The 12456-nt window shown below is 47.6% G+C and overlaps 4 protein-coding genes across 4 annotated transcripts; 1 reads left to right on the top strand and 3 right to left on the bottom strand.

Moving 5' to 3' along the window:
- Positions 1–243: 243 nt before the first annotated feature.
- On the bottom strand, positions 244–5176 carry GIQ15_05727 (RecQ family helicase MusN; the record flags this gene model as incomplete). Its single annotated transcript, XM_033553144.1, has 4 exons — positions 244–863; positions 921–999; positions 1057–4709; positions 4768–5176. The coding sequence occupies 4 exons, from the start codon at positions 5174–5176 to the stop codon at positions 244–246; spliced, it is 4761 nt and encodes a 1586-aa protein (XP_033404288.1).
- Positions 5177–5612: 436 nt separating this feature from the next.
- Positions 5613–7804, top strand: GIQ15_05728 (uncharacterized protein; the record flags this gene model as incomplete). The annotated part of the gene is made up of 2 exons (XM_033553145.1): positions 5613–5972; positions 6371–7804. The coding sequence occupies 2 exons, from the start codon at positions 5613–5615 to the stop codon at positions 7802–7804; spliced, it is 1794 nt and encodes a 597-aa protein (XP_033404289.1).
- A 168-nt stretch (positions 7805–7972) lies between these two features.
- Positions 7973–9526, bottom strand: GIQ15_05729 (uncharacterized protein; the record flags this gene model as incomplete). The annotated part of the gene is made up of 1 exon (XM_033553146.1): positions 7973–9526. One exon carries the CDS (start codon positions 9524–9526, stop codon positions 7973–7975), a length of 1554 nt encoding a protein of 517 aa, XP_033404290.1.
- A 540-nt stretch (positions 9527–10066) lies between these two features.
- Positions 10067–10844, bottom strand: GIQ15_05730 (uncharacterized protein; the record flags this gene model as incomplete). Its single annotated transcript, XM_033553147.1, has 2 exons — positions 10067–10620; positions 10691–10844. 2 exons carry the CDS (start codon positions 10842–10844, stop codon positions 10067–10069), a joined length of 708 nt encoding a protein of 235 aa, XP_033404291.1.
- Between the last annotated feature and the right edge of the window lie 1612 nt (positions 10845–12456).

The following is a 12456-nucleotide window of genomic DNA, read 5'->3' on the forward strand; positions in this document are numbered from 1 at the left end:
ATGTTTTACCGCCTGATGTGTCGCGGAGTCACGGAGGAAGGTAGAAGAAAAGTAAGGCAGAGGAACGCGTACGATATAACACAGAGTATATGATATCTAAGTTACGTCTAACTTGCTCTTGCTTCAATTAATGATACGCACGGGGTATTACGCGGCGCCGAGCCAACAATGCTGGGTATTATAAATCGTAAAAAGATGAGGCTAAACAAAACATGAGAGGAAGTGAGGATGTTCATGTAGGCATCATTCCAATAGAGGGTGTACGTGGGTTGGTGCTCTTTGACTTATTTCGGGGTCGCGAAGTTGTGGGAGAAGACCTTCTCCTCGCTGGCCTAGGACCTTGAGACTTCTTGTTCGCCTTGCTATTTGGGAGTTTACTTCCACGGGTTGATTTTCCAGGGCGTGAACGCTTAGAGTTAGTGTATTGTGACCTCGAATTTTGCCTTGAATGACTTGTTTGACGTGACGGAGGTTCAGTATTTTCGGAGAACTGGAATTGGGAAACTTTAAACCAAGGTAAGCATATGGGTTGTAGATATGGTAGGGGAGAGGGAGCAAACCTGTTGTCTTGAATGACGGGGTAGCATCATCGGGTGGAAAATACGGGCTCTCTTTTTGAACCGCCTCAGCACAGTTTAGCTCATTCTCACTCCAGTCACCATACATCTCGTCATCACTACTTATGGTAACGACGTTTTCATGGTTTGGATCGTGAATAGCTTCATTCTGTTCGTTACTCGTAGAACATCCCGCCATCTCTTCATAGCGCCTTTTTGAATTGGCGATAAGGGTCAAGAATCTTGAACCATACCGCCTGACCTTGTCACGGTCGATATTACGAATGCGACAAAGTTCGTCCAGCGCTGAATTTGTCATGTTAGCAAGGTTGAAGGATCTTATTATGAAATTAGGAAGCTTACTTGAAGGAAACCGAATCCCCATTTCTCGGAGAATTGCGTCTGGGAATGGCTGGTCTCGGAGATGTTTGTCCATTTTGATCTGAGACATCAAAGTTAGTTAATGAGCCTTTCGTTTTCGTCTGTATGTTCAACTTACCTTATCACATTCGTCCTTTGCCAACAATAAGAATTCATCTAAAATTATCACGCGAAGGTCACTTAGGCCGGACCGGCTTCCGTCATCAGTGATTCGGGGGCCAAGTTGTGAACGACGTGCCGGCGGTGGCTTTCCCACGTCGCGAATCGGAGCGAAGCCATCACTATCGTCATCCGCTTCGACTTCTTCGATATTGCTTCTTCGGTTCCGTACGCGGCGACGCGATTCATCTTGAATGGGGGAAGAGACATTGGTTGATTCTGGATACTCTTCTCTTGCGGCTCGGACACCAGTATAGCCTGGTTCCCGTCTCGTAACGGTTGTACTAGTTGTCGTATTAGGAGTGATTCGAATTGGAAGAACCGTTTTGTGGCGGCGGCTCTTAAAGTGCTCTGCTTTGGGTCCCGCTTTAACATGCTGAACTGCGAACCCCCGCCGATTAGGAGTATTTTCCTCTTCGATGGCATCCTCATAAAGCAGCAATCGAAACAGCCGTTCAACATCGCCTCGTTCAAGGTTGGATCCATGGCCATATTCTGGTATATGTGAATACTCTGAGTTGCGTGGATAGCCTCTAAAGGCATCAACGCAGAATAGAACTGTGACCTTGGCATCCGCAAGTTGTTCAACAAGCCTGACGGCGGCAGCAGCGTGGTCTGTGAAATCGCGTCTCTCGAATGTGAAGTCTGACTTGCAGTTATCACATGTCCGATTGCAATCCTCACGCTTGAATTTTTCATCAAAATACGCCAGAATTTGAGCACGTCTGCAGTCTGTGATGTTTTCACAGAACTGAGTGACATGCCGCAGCATCTGGCGTTGGCGGTGCTTTTGCTCCTCGGTGGTGTCCTCGTTTTTCTTAATCATATAACGTATCGTGTTCGAATCGTAGTAAGCGTAATAGAGATAACATTCGGACCGCTTGCCATCTCTGCCGGCCCTTCCAGTCTCTTGATAATAGCCTTCTAAACTCTGTGGCATGGAGTGGTGAATAACAAAGCGCACGTCAGGTTTATCTATACCCATCCCAAATGCAATCGTGGCAACAATAACGGTATGTTTGCCTGATTGCCAATCCCGCTGGACCAAGAACCTTGCCTTGGAGGTCATCCCTGCGTGGTAGTGCATCGCTTTGACGCCAAATTCAGTGCAAAGCTGCGTTGCAACTTTTTCGCATGCTTTTCTGGAGAGACAGTAGATTATTCCACATTTTCCTGCGTAATCAGTCGTGATAAGATCGGCAATATCTTTAAGGGCATCTTGTGTTCTTCCCTTCTTTCGTACTTCGTAAGTGAGATTGGGGCGGTTGAATGATTGAGTGAAAACATCGCAACCTTTCATCCGGAGGTTGTGTATAACGTCGACTTGCACGTTCGGGGTTGCCGTGGCAGTCAGAGCCATAACAGGGACACCCGAGTATTTCCCTCTGATTTTCCCAAGTGCTGTGTAGTCTGGCCGAAAATCATGGCCCCATTGACTGACACAATGTGCTTCATCGATAACGATACGGGCCAATTTGTTATTACTATGAAGTTGAAGTAGAGCACTTTCCATAGCACCACTTTTAGCCAACATTTCAGGGGTAATATAGAGTAACTGTATAAGTGACTCGGCCCTAAGACTCCGAAGATTGCTCATTATACTCGCTCTTTCCTCTTTAGAGACATCCCCATTGATTAGATATGCTTTGACATGAAGCTTTTGGAGATGTGCGACTTGATCTTGCATCAAGCTGAGGAGCGGAGAAATCACTATGGTAACCCCTTTTGTTCTTCCCGTTTTGATGATGGAGGGTAGTTGGTAACAAAGGGACTTTCCTCCTCCAGTTGGCATTAATACAAACGTATCCCTTCCGCTAAGGGTGGAGTTGATAGATTCAAGTTGGTTGGGGCGAAATCCACGGAGGTGAAAGGTTTCTCTCATGGCTACCTTAACTTCTTTGCTCCAAGGATGGCCCTCTATTGAATTCATCGTGCCCACCTCCTTCGTGTTACCGTGATCTGTTGACAGTGGTCTTGATTGATTTCCAGAAGTTTCACGGAATACCTCTCGGTTTGAAAACTGGTGTTCCCGGGGAGCAGGGGGCGCTTCCCTAGGGGTAGGGGGACCAAAAAAATCCTCAAAGTCATCATCAAAAGGGTTCGATAGGGCATGATCATCGAAGTCAGAATCGAATGTCGCCGCCGCGGTTTCAGGGGCTGGGCAGGGTCCCATAATTCTAGAAAAAGGTGCCTCCGTCGCTCTGGAGTATGATGGTTCGTCGCCCAACATATCGACGAAGTCTTCCGCATCATCGAATTCTTCCGGATCACAGCTGCTCGAGGCATTCTTTAACTTAGGGGCCCCGGAAGGCAGCTCTTGTGACCAGTGTGGCACAGGTATTGGAGGGCGTAAGCTTGTTTCACGCTTTGCTGCACTGATATTTCGATCTCTGAAGGAGGTTGTAGCTGTGGGAGTTGACCCCGATGGCGTATAAACGTTACTAGAATTTTCCGCGAACATGGACTGCCGTCCTTTGTCCCTGGAGTCAGACCGCGGAGTGTTGGCCCAATTATCTGCACGGTTCGTTTCCCGATTCAAGCTCAGAGGGCTGGGAGAAGCGGTTATGCTCTCCTCGCTGAATATATCGGCCTCCTTGATTAGACCGATGATCTTAGTTTCGCGTTCTTGTAGCTGTTGTGATAATTTTCTGATCTCGGCGACCTTAGCGATGTCAGGGACATCCCCTTCCTGCTCAATGCATTGGATTAGGGCTGATTTTAATGCATTATGTTTTCGCTTGGCGGCAGAGAAATCCGAATGTATGTGTTGAAGCTCTTCTACCGCTTTTATTCTCAAAGCGAGAACCCTAACCTCACGCATCATCTCCGGGTTCTCGATCCCTTCCATGATGAGATCATATGCATATTTCGCCTTATCCGTCCTCTCAATATTGAGTTTATCCACAAGCGAGCTCAAGGAGATTGGGGAGAGGTTAAGATACCTCATAATCAGGGAACTAGCACCTTCACTAGAAATCGGGTTAACAGACGGGGATATTTGGTCATCACTAGCTCGAATCGTCCGTTGGGAATTTGAGACTGATGGTAGAGGTGATATTCTTGCTCTTGATTCCAAGTTTGGCCGAGGCAACTCTGTTACCCTGGGAGTTTCGGCCACGGGTAGATCATCCTGCCTCTGGGATAGGTCTGGATATATCTTATCATCGTCCATTAGATCAAGGTAAACGCCATCATCTTCAGAATCGTTAATAACCCGTGGCGTTACAAGTTTATTCGCGCGGCTGGAATTTTCCGATAAGCCTTCTTTTTCCAAGGAACGCCTTGGGGAAGAATGGCCTTGGGGAGTTGGGGAGGACAGCTTCTTTGGAGGGTGAAGATCCGCTTCATAATCATTGCTTTTCCGTTTCTTCCCGTGACCCTTGATCTGTGGTTCGGCGCGAGATGCAAAGTCCTCTCTCCATAGCCGGCGAGGTTCTCCAAATGTCGACGTAGAGCTGGAAGAAGACAGATGACGCTCAATGTCCTTCGTAAGGTCGATGGATTCGATATCTTCATGCTTGAGCCCCGAGCCAAAGATACCATGTTTTCTTGGCCGTTCTGAGCTGCGGCTACTCCTCGGGGGTGTTATACTCGTCACGCTTCGTTTCTTTACTATAGACCGTGTAAGCTAAGTATATGGTATAACGGAGTTGGGCTCTTAATAACGAACATCTCGGCTTGGGAGTTTCTGACTCGGGCTTGTACAGCTCTCGTTTTCTTGGAGCCTTGTTCGCTGGAGTCCCCGGTACATCCACTGAGCTGCCAGCGTCTAGTATGCTGTACAGCCGATTCCGAGGTGGGGGAGATGCGAGTTGGAGTATAGCCATCGTATCATCCGCCGAGGCATCGTCACTAACAGGTACCGCAGCTCGCGGAGCGTAGGGGATCGTCTCGGTAGGGCGCCTGTCGGAGGTAGATTGGCCAAAATTCGCTTCAAGAGGCGTGGGAAGTGGTGCGGTCACTGGGCCAGTGGAGGCAGGTTGCGCCTCCGGGGGAACCTCTGGGATTACAAAATCATCTAGAGGATCAGGACGTTCCAGAAGCCAGGCCAGATGAGCCCGCAAGTTGTTCTTGGTCATAGATGCCTGTCATATCTGAAAAACCTCCAATGCTACCATGCCTGCGGTTGAATCTCCGAGTGTTTTCATCTATTACATCAACAATTTTGATGTCGCGACGAACGACGCGACTCTCACGTGATGACCACTTAATGAGATCATGTGATAAAGATTATGTCGTCCGGATAAAATATTAGCCGGAATACGCCAAGAGCAATGACTCAGCGCGGAGTATTATATAAGCTGGAATGAGTAAGCAAGCCCCTTCTTTTCTCTAGCCAATGAGATCAGCCCGTTTGGGACTGAGATGCACACTGACATATTTTATATCAGAGAACTCGTACACTTTTCTCTCTACCAGGCGGGGGAGTTCCTGATACTTGGATCCTTTTCAGCAGTTAGAGAAGGACACGGGTGTCCATTCAGCTATCTTGCATCAAACAGACATCCTATTAGCATGGCAAAGGATAAAAAGGCCAAGAAGGCTGAACAAAAAGCGCGAGTTGCTGCGAAGCAGTCCAAAAAGGCGTCACAGAAGGAGAAGAAAGCTAAAGCCAAGGGCTTAAATGATGACAGCGATGCAGAAGATGTTGATCTTGATGCTGTCCTTGCTGCATATGCTGAAGAGCAAGCCAAATTCTTGAAAGTCACTGAGGTTGCGAGCGGCACGCCAACCCCGCGCTCTTCATCAACCATTCTTGCCTCGCCCTCGAATAGGGGTGAGATTTTTTTGTTTGGTGGGGAGTACTTCGATGGGTCTCTCGCAACGTTTTACAACAATTTATATGTATACCTAATTGAGAAGAACGAATGGAGGGTGATCACCAGTCCGAATAGCCCACTGCCTAGAAGTGGCCACGCCTGGTGTCGTGGAGGGAATTCTGGAGGGATATACCTCTTTGGAGGTAGGGACACTGATACCAGCCTGATAGTTATCATCGTACCGTTTATATCTAACGATTTGCCTTTATGGAAATTTGCATGTTTAAACAGGGGAATTCTCATCGCCTAAACAAGGGACTTTCTATCATTATAATGACTTCTGGCATCTGGATCCATCCACGAGAGAATGGAGCCGGATAGAGACCAAGAGTAAAGGCCCCCCGGCAAGAAGTGGGCATAGGATGACATATTATAAGGCAAGACATGCCATTGCACCCCTGGTTCACTTGCTTTTCATTATCAAGTTTTTCATAGACTAACCTTCTGGGTTAGAATTATATAATTCTCTTTGGCGGCTTTCAAGATACGTCTCAGCAGACAAAATACCTACAGGACGTCTGGCTTTATGACTGCCAGAAGTTCACCTGGTATAATCCTGCTCTACCACCAGCAACTCAAAAGCCTGATCCTCGATCGTCGTTCTCCTTTCTTCCCCATGAATCGGGGGCTGTTCTTTTTGGAGGCTACTCGCGTGTAAAAGCCGCGACCCAAGTTAATAAGAGGCAAAAAGGCGGAAGTGGAGCTCAGCGCACAGTCCTTAAGCCGGTTATCCATCAGGATTCCTGGTTCCTACGTATAACTCCACCTGCAGCAGATGCTCCATCAACTACCGCCCCTACCGTTCGATGGGAAAAGAGAAAACGGCCTGTTAATGCCCCAAACCCCCCGCGAGCTGGAGTAACCATGGCCTTCCATAAAGGTCGAGGAATTCTATTTGGTGGTGTTCATGATGTCGAAGCTACGGAAGAAGGTATAGAGAGCGAATTCTTTGATAATCTCTTCGCCTGGAACATTGAGCGAAACCGTTTTTTTCCGCTTCCACTCCGAGCCCCGAAGTCAGCAGGCAAAAAACAGGCCGCTGAAAGGGCTATGAAATCACGAAATAAAGGAAAGGCAGATGAAGAAGAATTGCTCCGCAATCTAGCTCTTTTGGAATCGAAATTTAACCCATCAAAGGTTGAAACTGAACTGCCGGTTGGTGCCGATAACCAGGGCGAGGATGAGCCAGAGTCAGGTGGCAAGAAATCGTTAACAGTTCGGTTTGAGATGCCTCATCGCCGCTTTAATACACAGCTTACAGTCCAAGACGATACGTTGTTTATGTTCGGCGGTACGTTTGAGAGAGGGGATCAAGAGTTTACGCTTTGTGATATGTATTCCATCGACCTGCTCAAGATGGATGGGGCAAGGGAAATATTCTACGAGGAGCCTGAGCATTGGAATGATGCAGTTGCCCCTGATAGCGACGAAGAGGATGAAGAGGATGAAGAGGATGAGGACGATGAGGACGAGGATGAAGACATGGATGATGCGTCATCCATGGCAGCCCCCTCCACGGCTCCGACTGAAGCTACAGAGCCTGTCCTGATGGAGGCTGATGCGGAGGCGGAGAAAGAGGAAGAACAAGAGCCAGCCATGCCTGACTCCCGACCCCATCCAAGACCGTTTGAAAGTTTACGTGAATTCTATAGTAGAAGTTCTACCGAGTGGCAGGATATTGTACTTGCGAACCTAAGGCAACGGGATAGCGGCGCGGAAATGTTAGTTAAAGAGCTCCGGAAAGTAGCGTTTGATTTTGCGGAAGAGAAATGGTGGGATTGTCGTGAAGAGATCACGGCACTGGAAGACGAGCAAGCTGAAGCTGGTATAGGGGAAGTTGTCAGTATCGCTAGTAGAGGAGGTGACTCTGGACTAAGGCGGCGATGATGATCATAGTTACCTAGAATCCCATATTTACATTTTGACACATAACTAGTTATTTGACTATTTACAATTTAACATAGAAAAATGTGCTCTAGCTAAGCCTCCTGTTCTATCACCTCCACCCCACCAGCGATTGTTCGGTTATCACTAAGAAAATTTCAAGGAGTATAATCATTGAACAAGGCCATCAAGAACTTCCTTGACGACCATAAAGTCCCTTTCTACTTGAACTTTCCAGTTTGAGATCGCGATTCTGCATGCTGCCTCCCCGGCCCACATTGTCCCAGATACAAACATCTTGCCTGTAGCGTTTATTGCGTTCGTCAATTCTAGATTGAACTTCTCGTCCTTAGCCCTGAGGAGCACAATAACATAGGTGGAATCTAACAGCTCCTCTTTAGATCCAGCACCTCCAAGGACGGTGTATTTTGGGTGGTCATATAGCCAGCCAGTTATCAGCCTAGCAAGCCTAATCTGTCTCTCCACCATAGTACGATAGCCATCTTTGCCGTATGCAATAAGGGTTGAATAAACAGGCAATGCCCTAAATCGTCTTGAGTTCTCAACCCCTATACTTAGCGGTGATGGGATAGAGTCTCCGCCCGAAGAAGAGAGGTAGGCAGCATTAGGATTCCGGAATACATTCTCTGCCACGTCTCCATGACGAGAAAAGAAAAATCCACAGTCGTATGGCACGTTCAACAGTTTATGACCATCGCCGGTAATTGAGTCTGCAAGCTCGATTCCCTCTCCACCTTTCTTAATCACATCGAACTCTGGATCATCGTTTAGAATTCTTCCGAACATTCCAAAAGCAGCATCAACATGTAACCATGCGTCGTATTTATCACATAGTGCACGTATGCGTTTGAATTCCTCTAGTCCCTTGGTTGCAAAGCGTCCCGTATTCACTTCGCCGCAAGAAACAGACACGATGCTGGCGAAGTCGTCCCTTGCCAATTCTTTTTCAAGTAACTCGAAGTCGAACTTCAGAGGCTGACCATCAGCGTCGGCGGTTTGGGAGATTATGGACTTGACATTCGCCCTGCCAATGCCCAGTATCCCAGCAGCCTTTCCGACTGATGCATGTGGTAGAGTAGAGAGAACCTGCAGGCCCTTTAAACCCGCTGCCTCAAGAACTGCCATAAGGCCGTACTCTCCCACGCTATCTGTGATGGACTTTGATCCTATAACACCATTCCCCCTTTTTTTCTGAACAGCCTTTCGCAAAACATACTCCCTTCCACATGCCAGTCCAACCACGTTACTGCCAGTAGCACCAGTAGTAAATGTTCCGTGAGGCCATTCCTTTTTCTCCAGCCCGAATAAGTCCTTCAGTAAACCCAGCGCGGCATACTCTACATCAGTTGCAACAGAGTGATCCACGAGGTGAACACACACGTTCTGGTCGTAGACAGAAACGACGTTGTCGGCTAGCAAAGCAGCTGGTGTGACTCCGCCGGTCACAAAACCGTAGTAAGCTGGATTAGTTGCGCTGTCGTTTAAACCTGGAACGATATCTTGGAACAAATGGTCCTTTGTGTGCGTATATCCTTGCCCGCTAAGTGGAAGCTGGGTGATGATAGAAGCGCGAGCGTGAGAAAGGGCCGCTGCGGAAGGAAGAACACTCCGGCTTGGAGTATTTAAAGATGTCTCCCATAGAGGTTTTGAGTGATCATCTGTCACTTTAATAGCAACATTGTCTTGCAGATGATTCTGTTCCATCTTTCCAAGAGCGAGATTGAATATTTTTGAACACAATATCGACTTGATGGTTGATAATGGAAGACACAACGCGGGGGATTTTTGGTTTCCAGGATTCCCCCGCGCTTCCACGCCCTATCCATCGGTCCGCTCCAGCTTTATCCCCGATGGCTAATTTACGTAAAGCCGACACTACGATTTTCCGCGTTAGGACCTTAGAAATGACTAGGAGATCATTTTATATCTGCTATGGCATATTGTATAGAAGAACCGCACAAGCACGTTACACCGAGGGACTTAGTAAAATTTCCGTAGTGACAGCAATATATACATCAAGTAACCCTTTCAAAACAGGTTTAAACGTCATAAACGAGCATATGTAGAAACAAACAAACAAAACGAGTGTGTGAGTGATAGGAAAAGAGAGCGTATGAAACAAGTCCCTACCAGAGGGATTTTTGTCGAAATCAAATAGCGTCGTTCCGTCGTTGTCGTAATATGCAGTATCCGTAGGCTAGCAGATTTAGAGAATAAAGAAGTGTCCCATGAGAAGGAATCTCTCTATGCTCTGAATTTTGCTGAGCGTATTCCACCACAGTTCTCGGATCGCTTTGCGTTGCTGCCGCATTTCGGAGATATTTCGGTCTGCGCAGTAACTCCATCTCCATATTGCACTTTCTCGCCAGGGTTCTTAAAGACGATCTCCTTTCCTTCGATAGTGCTGCATCCATTGCCAACATTGGCAACAAACATATCAGGGAGTGCGTTGAACTTGGTCTTGGAGTCACTACCGCCGTTGACAGTAACATGGGCACAGTTCATGTACATCTCACGGTTGCCCACAAGGTTGAACCAAGACCAGGCAAGAAGGGCTTGACCGTCGGGAGCGGAGGTTGGGATGTTGAAGTTATAGGTGTCTTTCATGGGACAGCCACCAAGGTAGGAGTTGATGACCTTGAACGTCTTGCCGTTGTCGTAGCTAAGGGAGACCTGGCAAGATCCTCCTTGGTGACGGGTGTTACCAGCCAGAGTCAAGTTGTACTCGCCACCGGCCTCGTAGCTAGCAACGGACTGGAATGGAGCCTTATGGTAGCCCTTGCAGGGGAAGTCGGCACCTGCCCAGAGCATGTTTTAGTATTTCGTACTTTTTAAGTATGAGAGTGGGCAGACATAGGAGCAACTAACCAGAAGGGTTGAGAGGGCCAGTCATGGACCAGTCAGGGTTGGTGTTTTGCTTGTTGAACTTGCTTCGGAGGGCATATGGCCATTGCATTTCCATATGAGCCATGGCAGTACCAGCTGCACAAAGGGCGAAAAGAATGGAAGTAGTGGCGCGCATATTGGATAACGTGGAATGTCGATTTGAAATGTAAGGAATGTATAGAATTGAAAGGAAGATGGAAAATATGAAAGGAACTTGAAAGTGTGCTGGAAGAACGGAAGAACTGTCTATGCTGTATGAGAAAAAGTAGAGGAGTTACTGAAGGAAGTACAGTCCTTTTATGTTTGACAGAATACATCTTTCGGTGAGCACTACGCGCCCGCATCCACATCTCATACAGGAATCCATTCAGTAACCGCCGTCTTGACTTCTCGATGTAGTTGCAATCGACATTGCATGATGACGATTTGCCATCCACTTCCCCAGGTGTATCAAAGATCCCATACCAGCTACGTAGAAGCCAATATGATAGGCAACCGCCCCCGGAATCCTGGCTACCAGCGAAGATCGGGCGCTTCGGGAGATGTTTCTGCTGCAAAGTTTTGGGCCACTCTACACCAAGACAACTCGGCGGAACGAGCCGTCCTGGAACTCAAAAGGTCCAGTCGAAAAGCCCGGAGCCTATAGAGTGGCACGTTCAATGGAATACCTTGCATCCATTGAGCGGTTATCAATGTTTGAAACAAAAATAGAAAGGAACTTAGTTATATCTAAGTTTGGATGTGTAAGGACATTAAATCCTTCGGTCCCTCGGGGTCATGGATGTTGGCAGAGCTCCGTGATATGACTGGCCATACTAAGAGGACAAAACTCCATGGCCCTTGTTTGTGAACAGGGGAGATCTCGCAAGTGCAGGACGGTATCATAAGATGATCCAGTTAGGCTCTGAATATTGCGTGGTGGATATGGTGTTTAAAACGAGGATGGGCGAAGGAAGGGAACAAAATACGAGGTGTCCAAGAATCCAATTGTGTGTGCCGAAGAGCAGAACCCAATCGGAGATTGGGATAGTGATATCCCCGGACTCTGCGGAGATGAAGATTTGAGATGTGCATATCAGCTGGGATCGCTGAAGATGGACGATTGGTTGTTGTTGCGTGTTTGATGTCGAAGTTGAGGCAAAAGCCAGAAAGATGAAACAGGAATGACTAAGCCAACCCCTCTCACGTGATATGATACACGTGACGTCGTAGGTTTACGGCTTCAACGTCGAAGTCTCGCTCCTTACGAGGTTGATATACACCTAACTGCTTAGACAGCTTCATCTGTTGATATGTTTCTGTCAGGATGTGCAACAGTCCCATCTCAAACTCTGCTGTGTGCACAGTGTCTCTATTAGATCCGCGTGGATGAGCCTGTTACGCGTAATCTGATCAGGGAAGATAAAGTCCGATCCTTTGCCAAATAGCTAGTTAACGGTGTTATGTGTTTCAATACGGAGCCTAGCTGCATCGACACGACCAACAAGTTACCTATCGCATTCAAATTCATCCGTGCGGCTAGTGGTATCCGTCCTTCGTTCTGATCTACGCTGTTTGGTGGAATGTGAGATATCACCACTTCTCCCTTAGACGCCCACCGGGTGTTGACTATGAACCCATCAACCGCATTAGTGGCATGGATCAGGTGGCTACCCCAATAGTGTCTTCGACACGGGACCTGAGCGCTAACTGGAGTGGTAGAAGGCGTAAAAATTGCCCTCCTACGAAGGATAATTCGAGTTGTTCTA

This window comes from Arthroderma uncinatum (assembly GCF_011692745.1).
Source record: "Arthroderma uncinatum strain CBS 119779 chromosome Unknown scaffold4, whole genome shotgun sequence".
In the NCBI taxonomy this organism is placed as follows: Eukaryota; Fungi; Ascomycota; class Eurotiomycetes; order Onygenales; family Arthrodermataceae; genus Arthroderma; species Arthroderma uncinatum.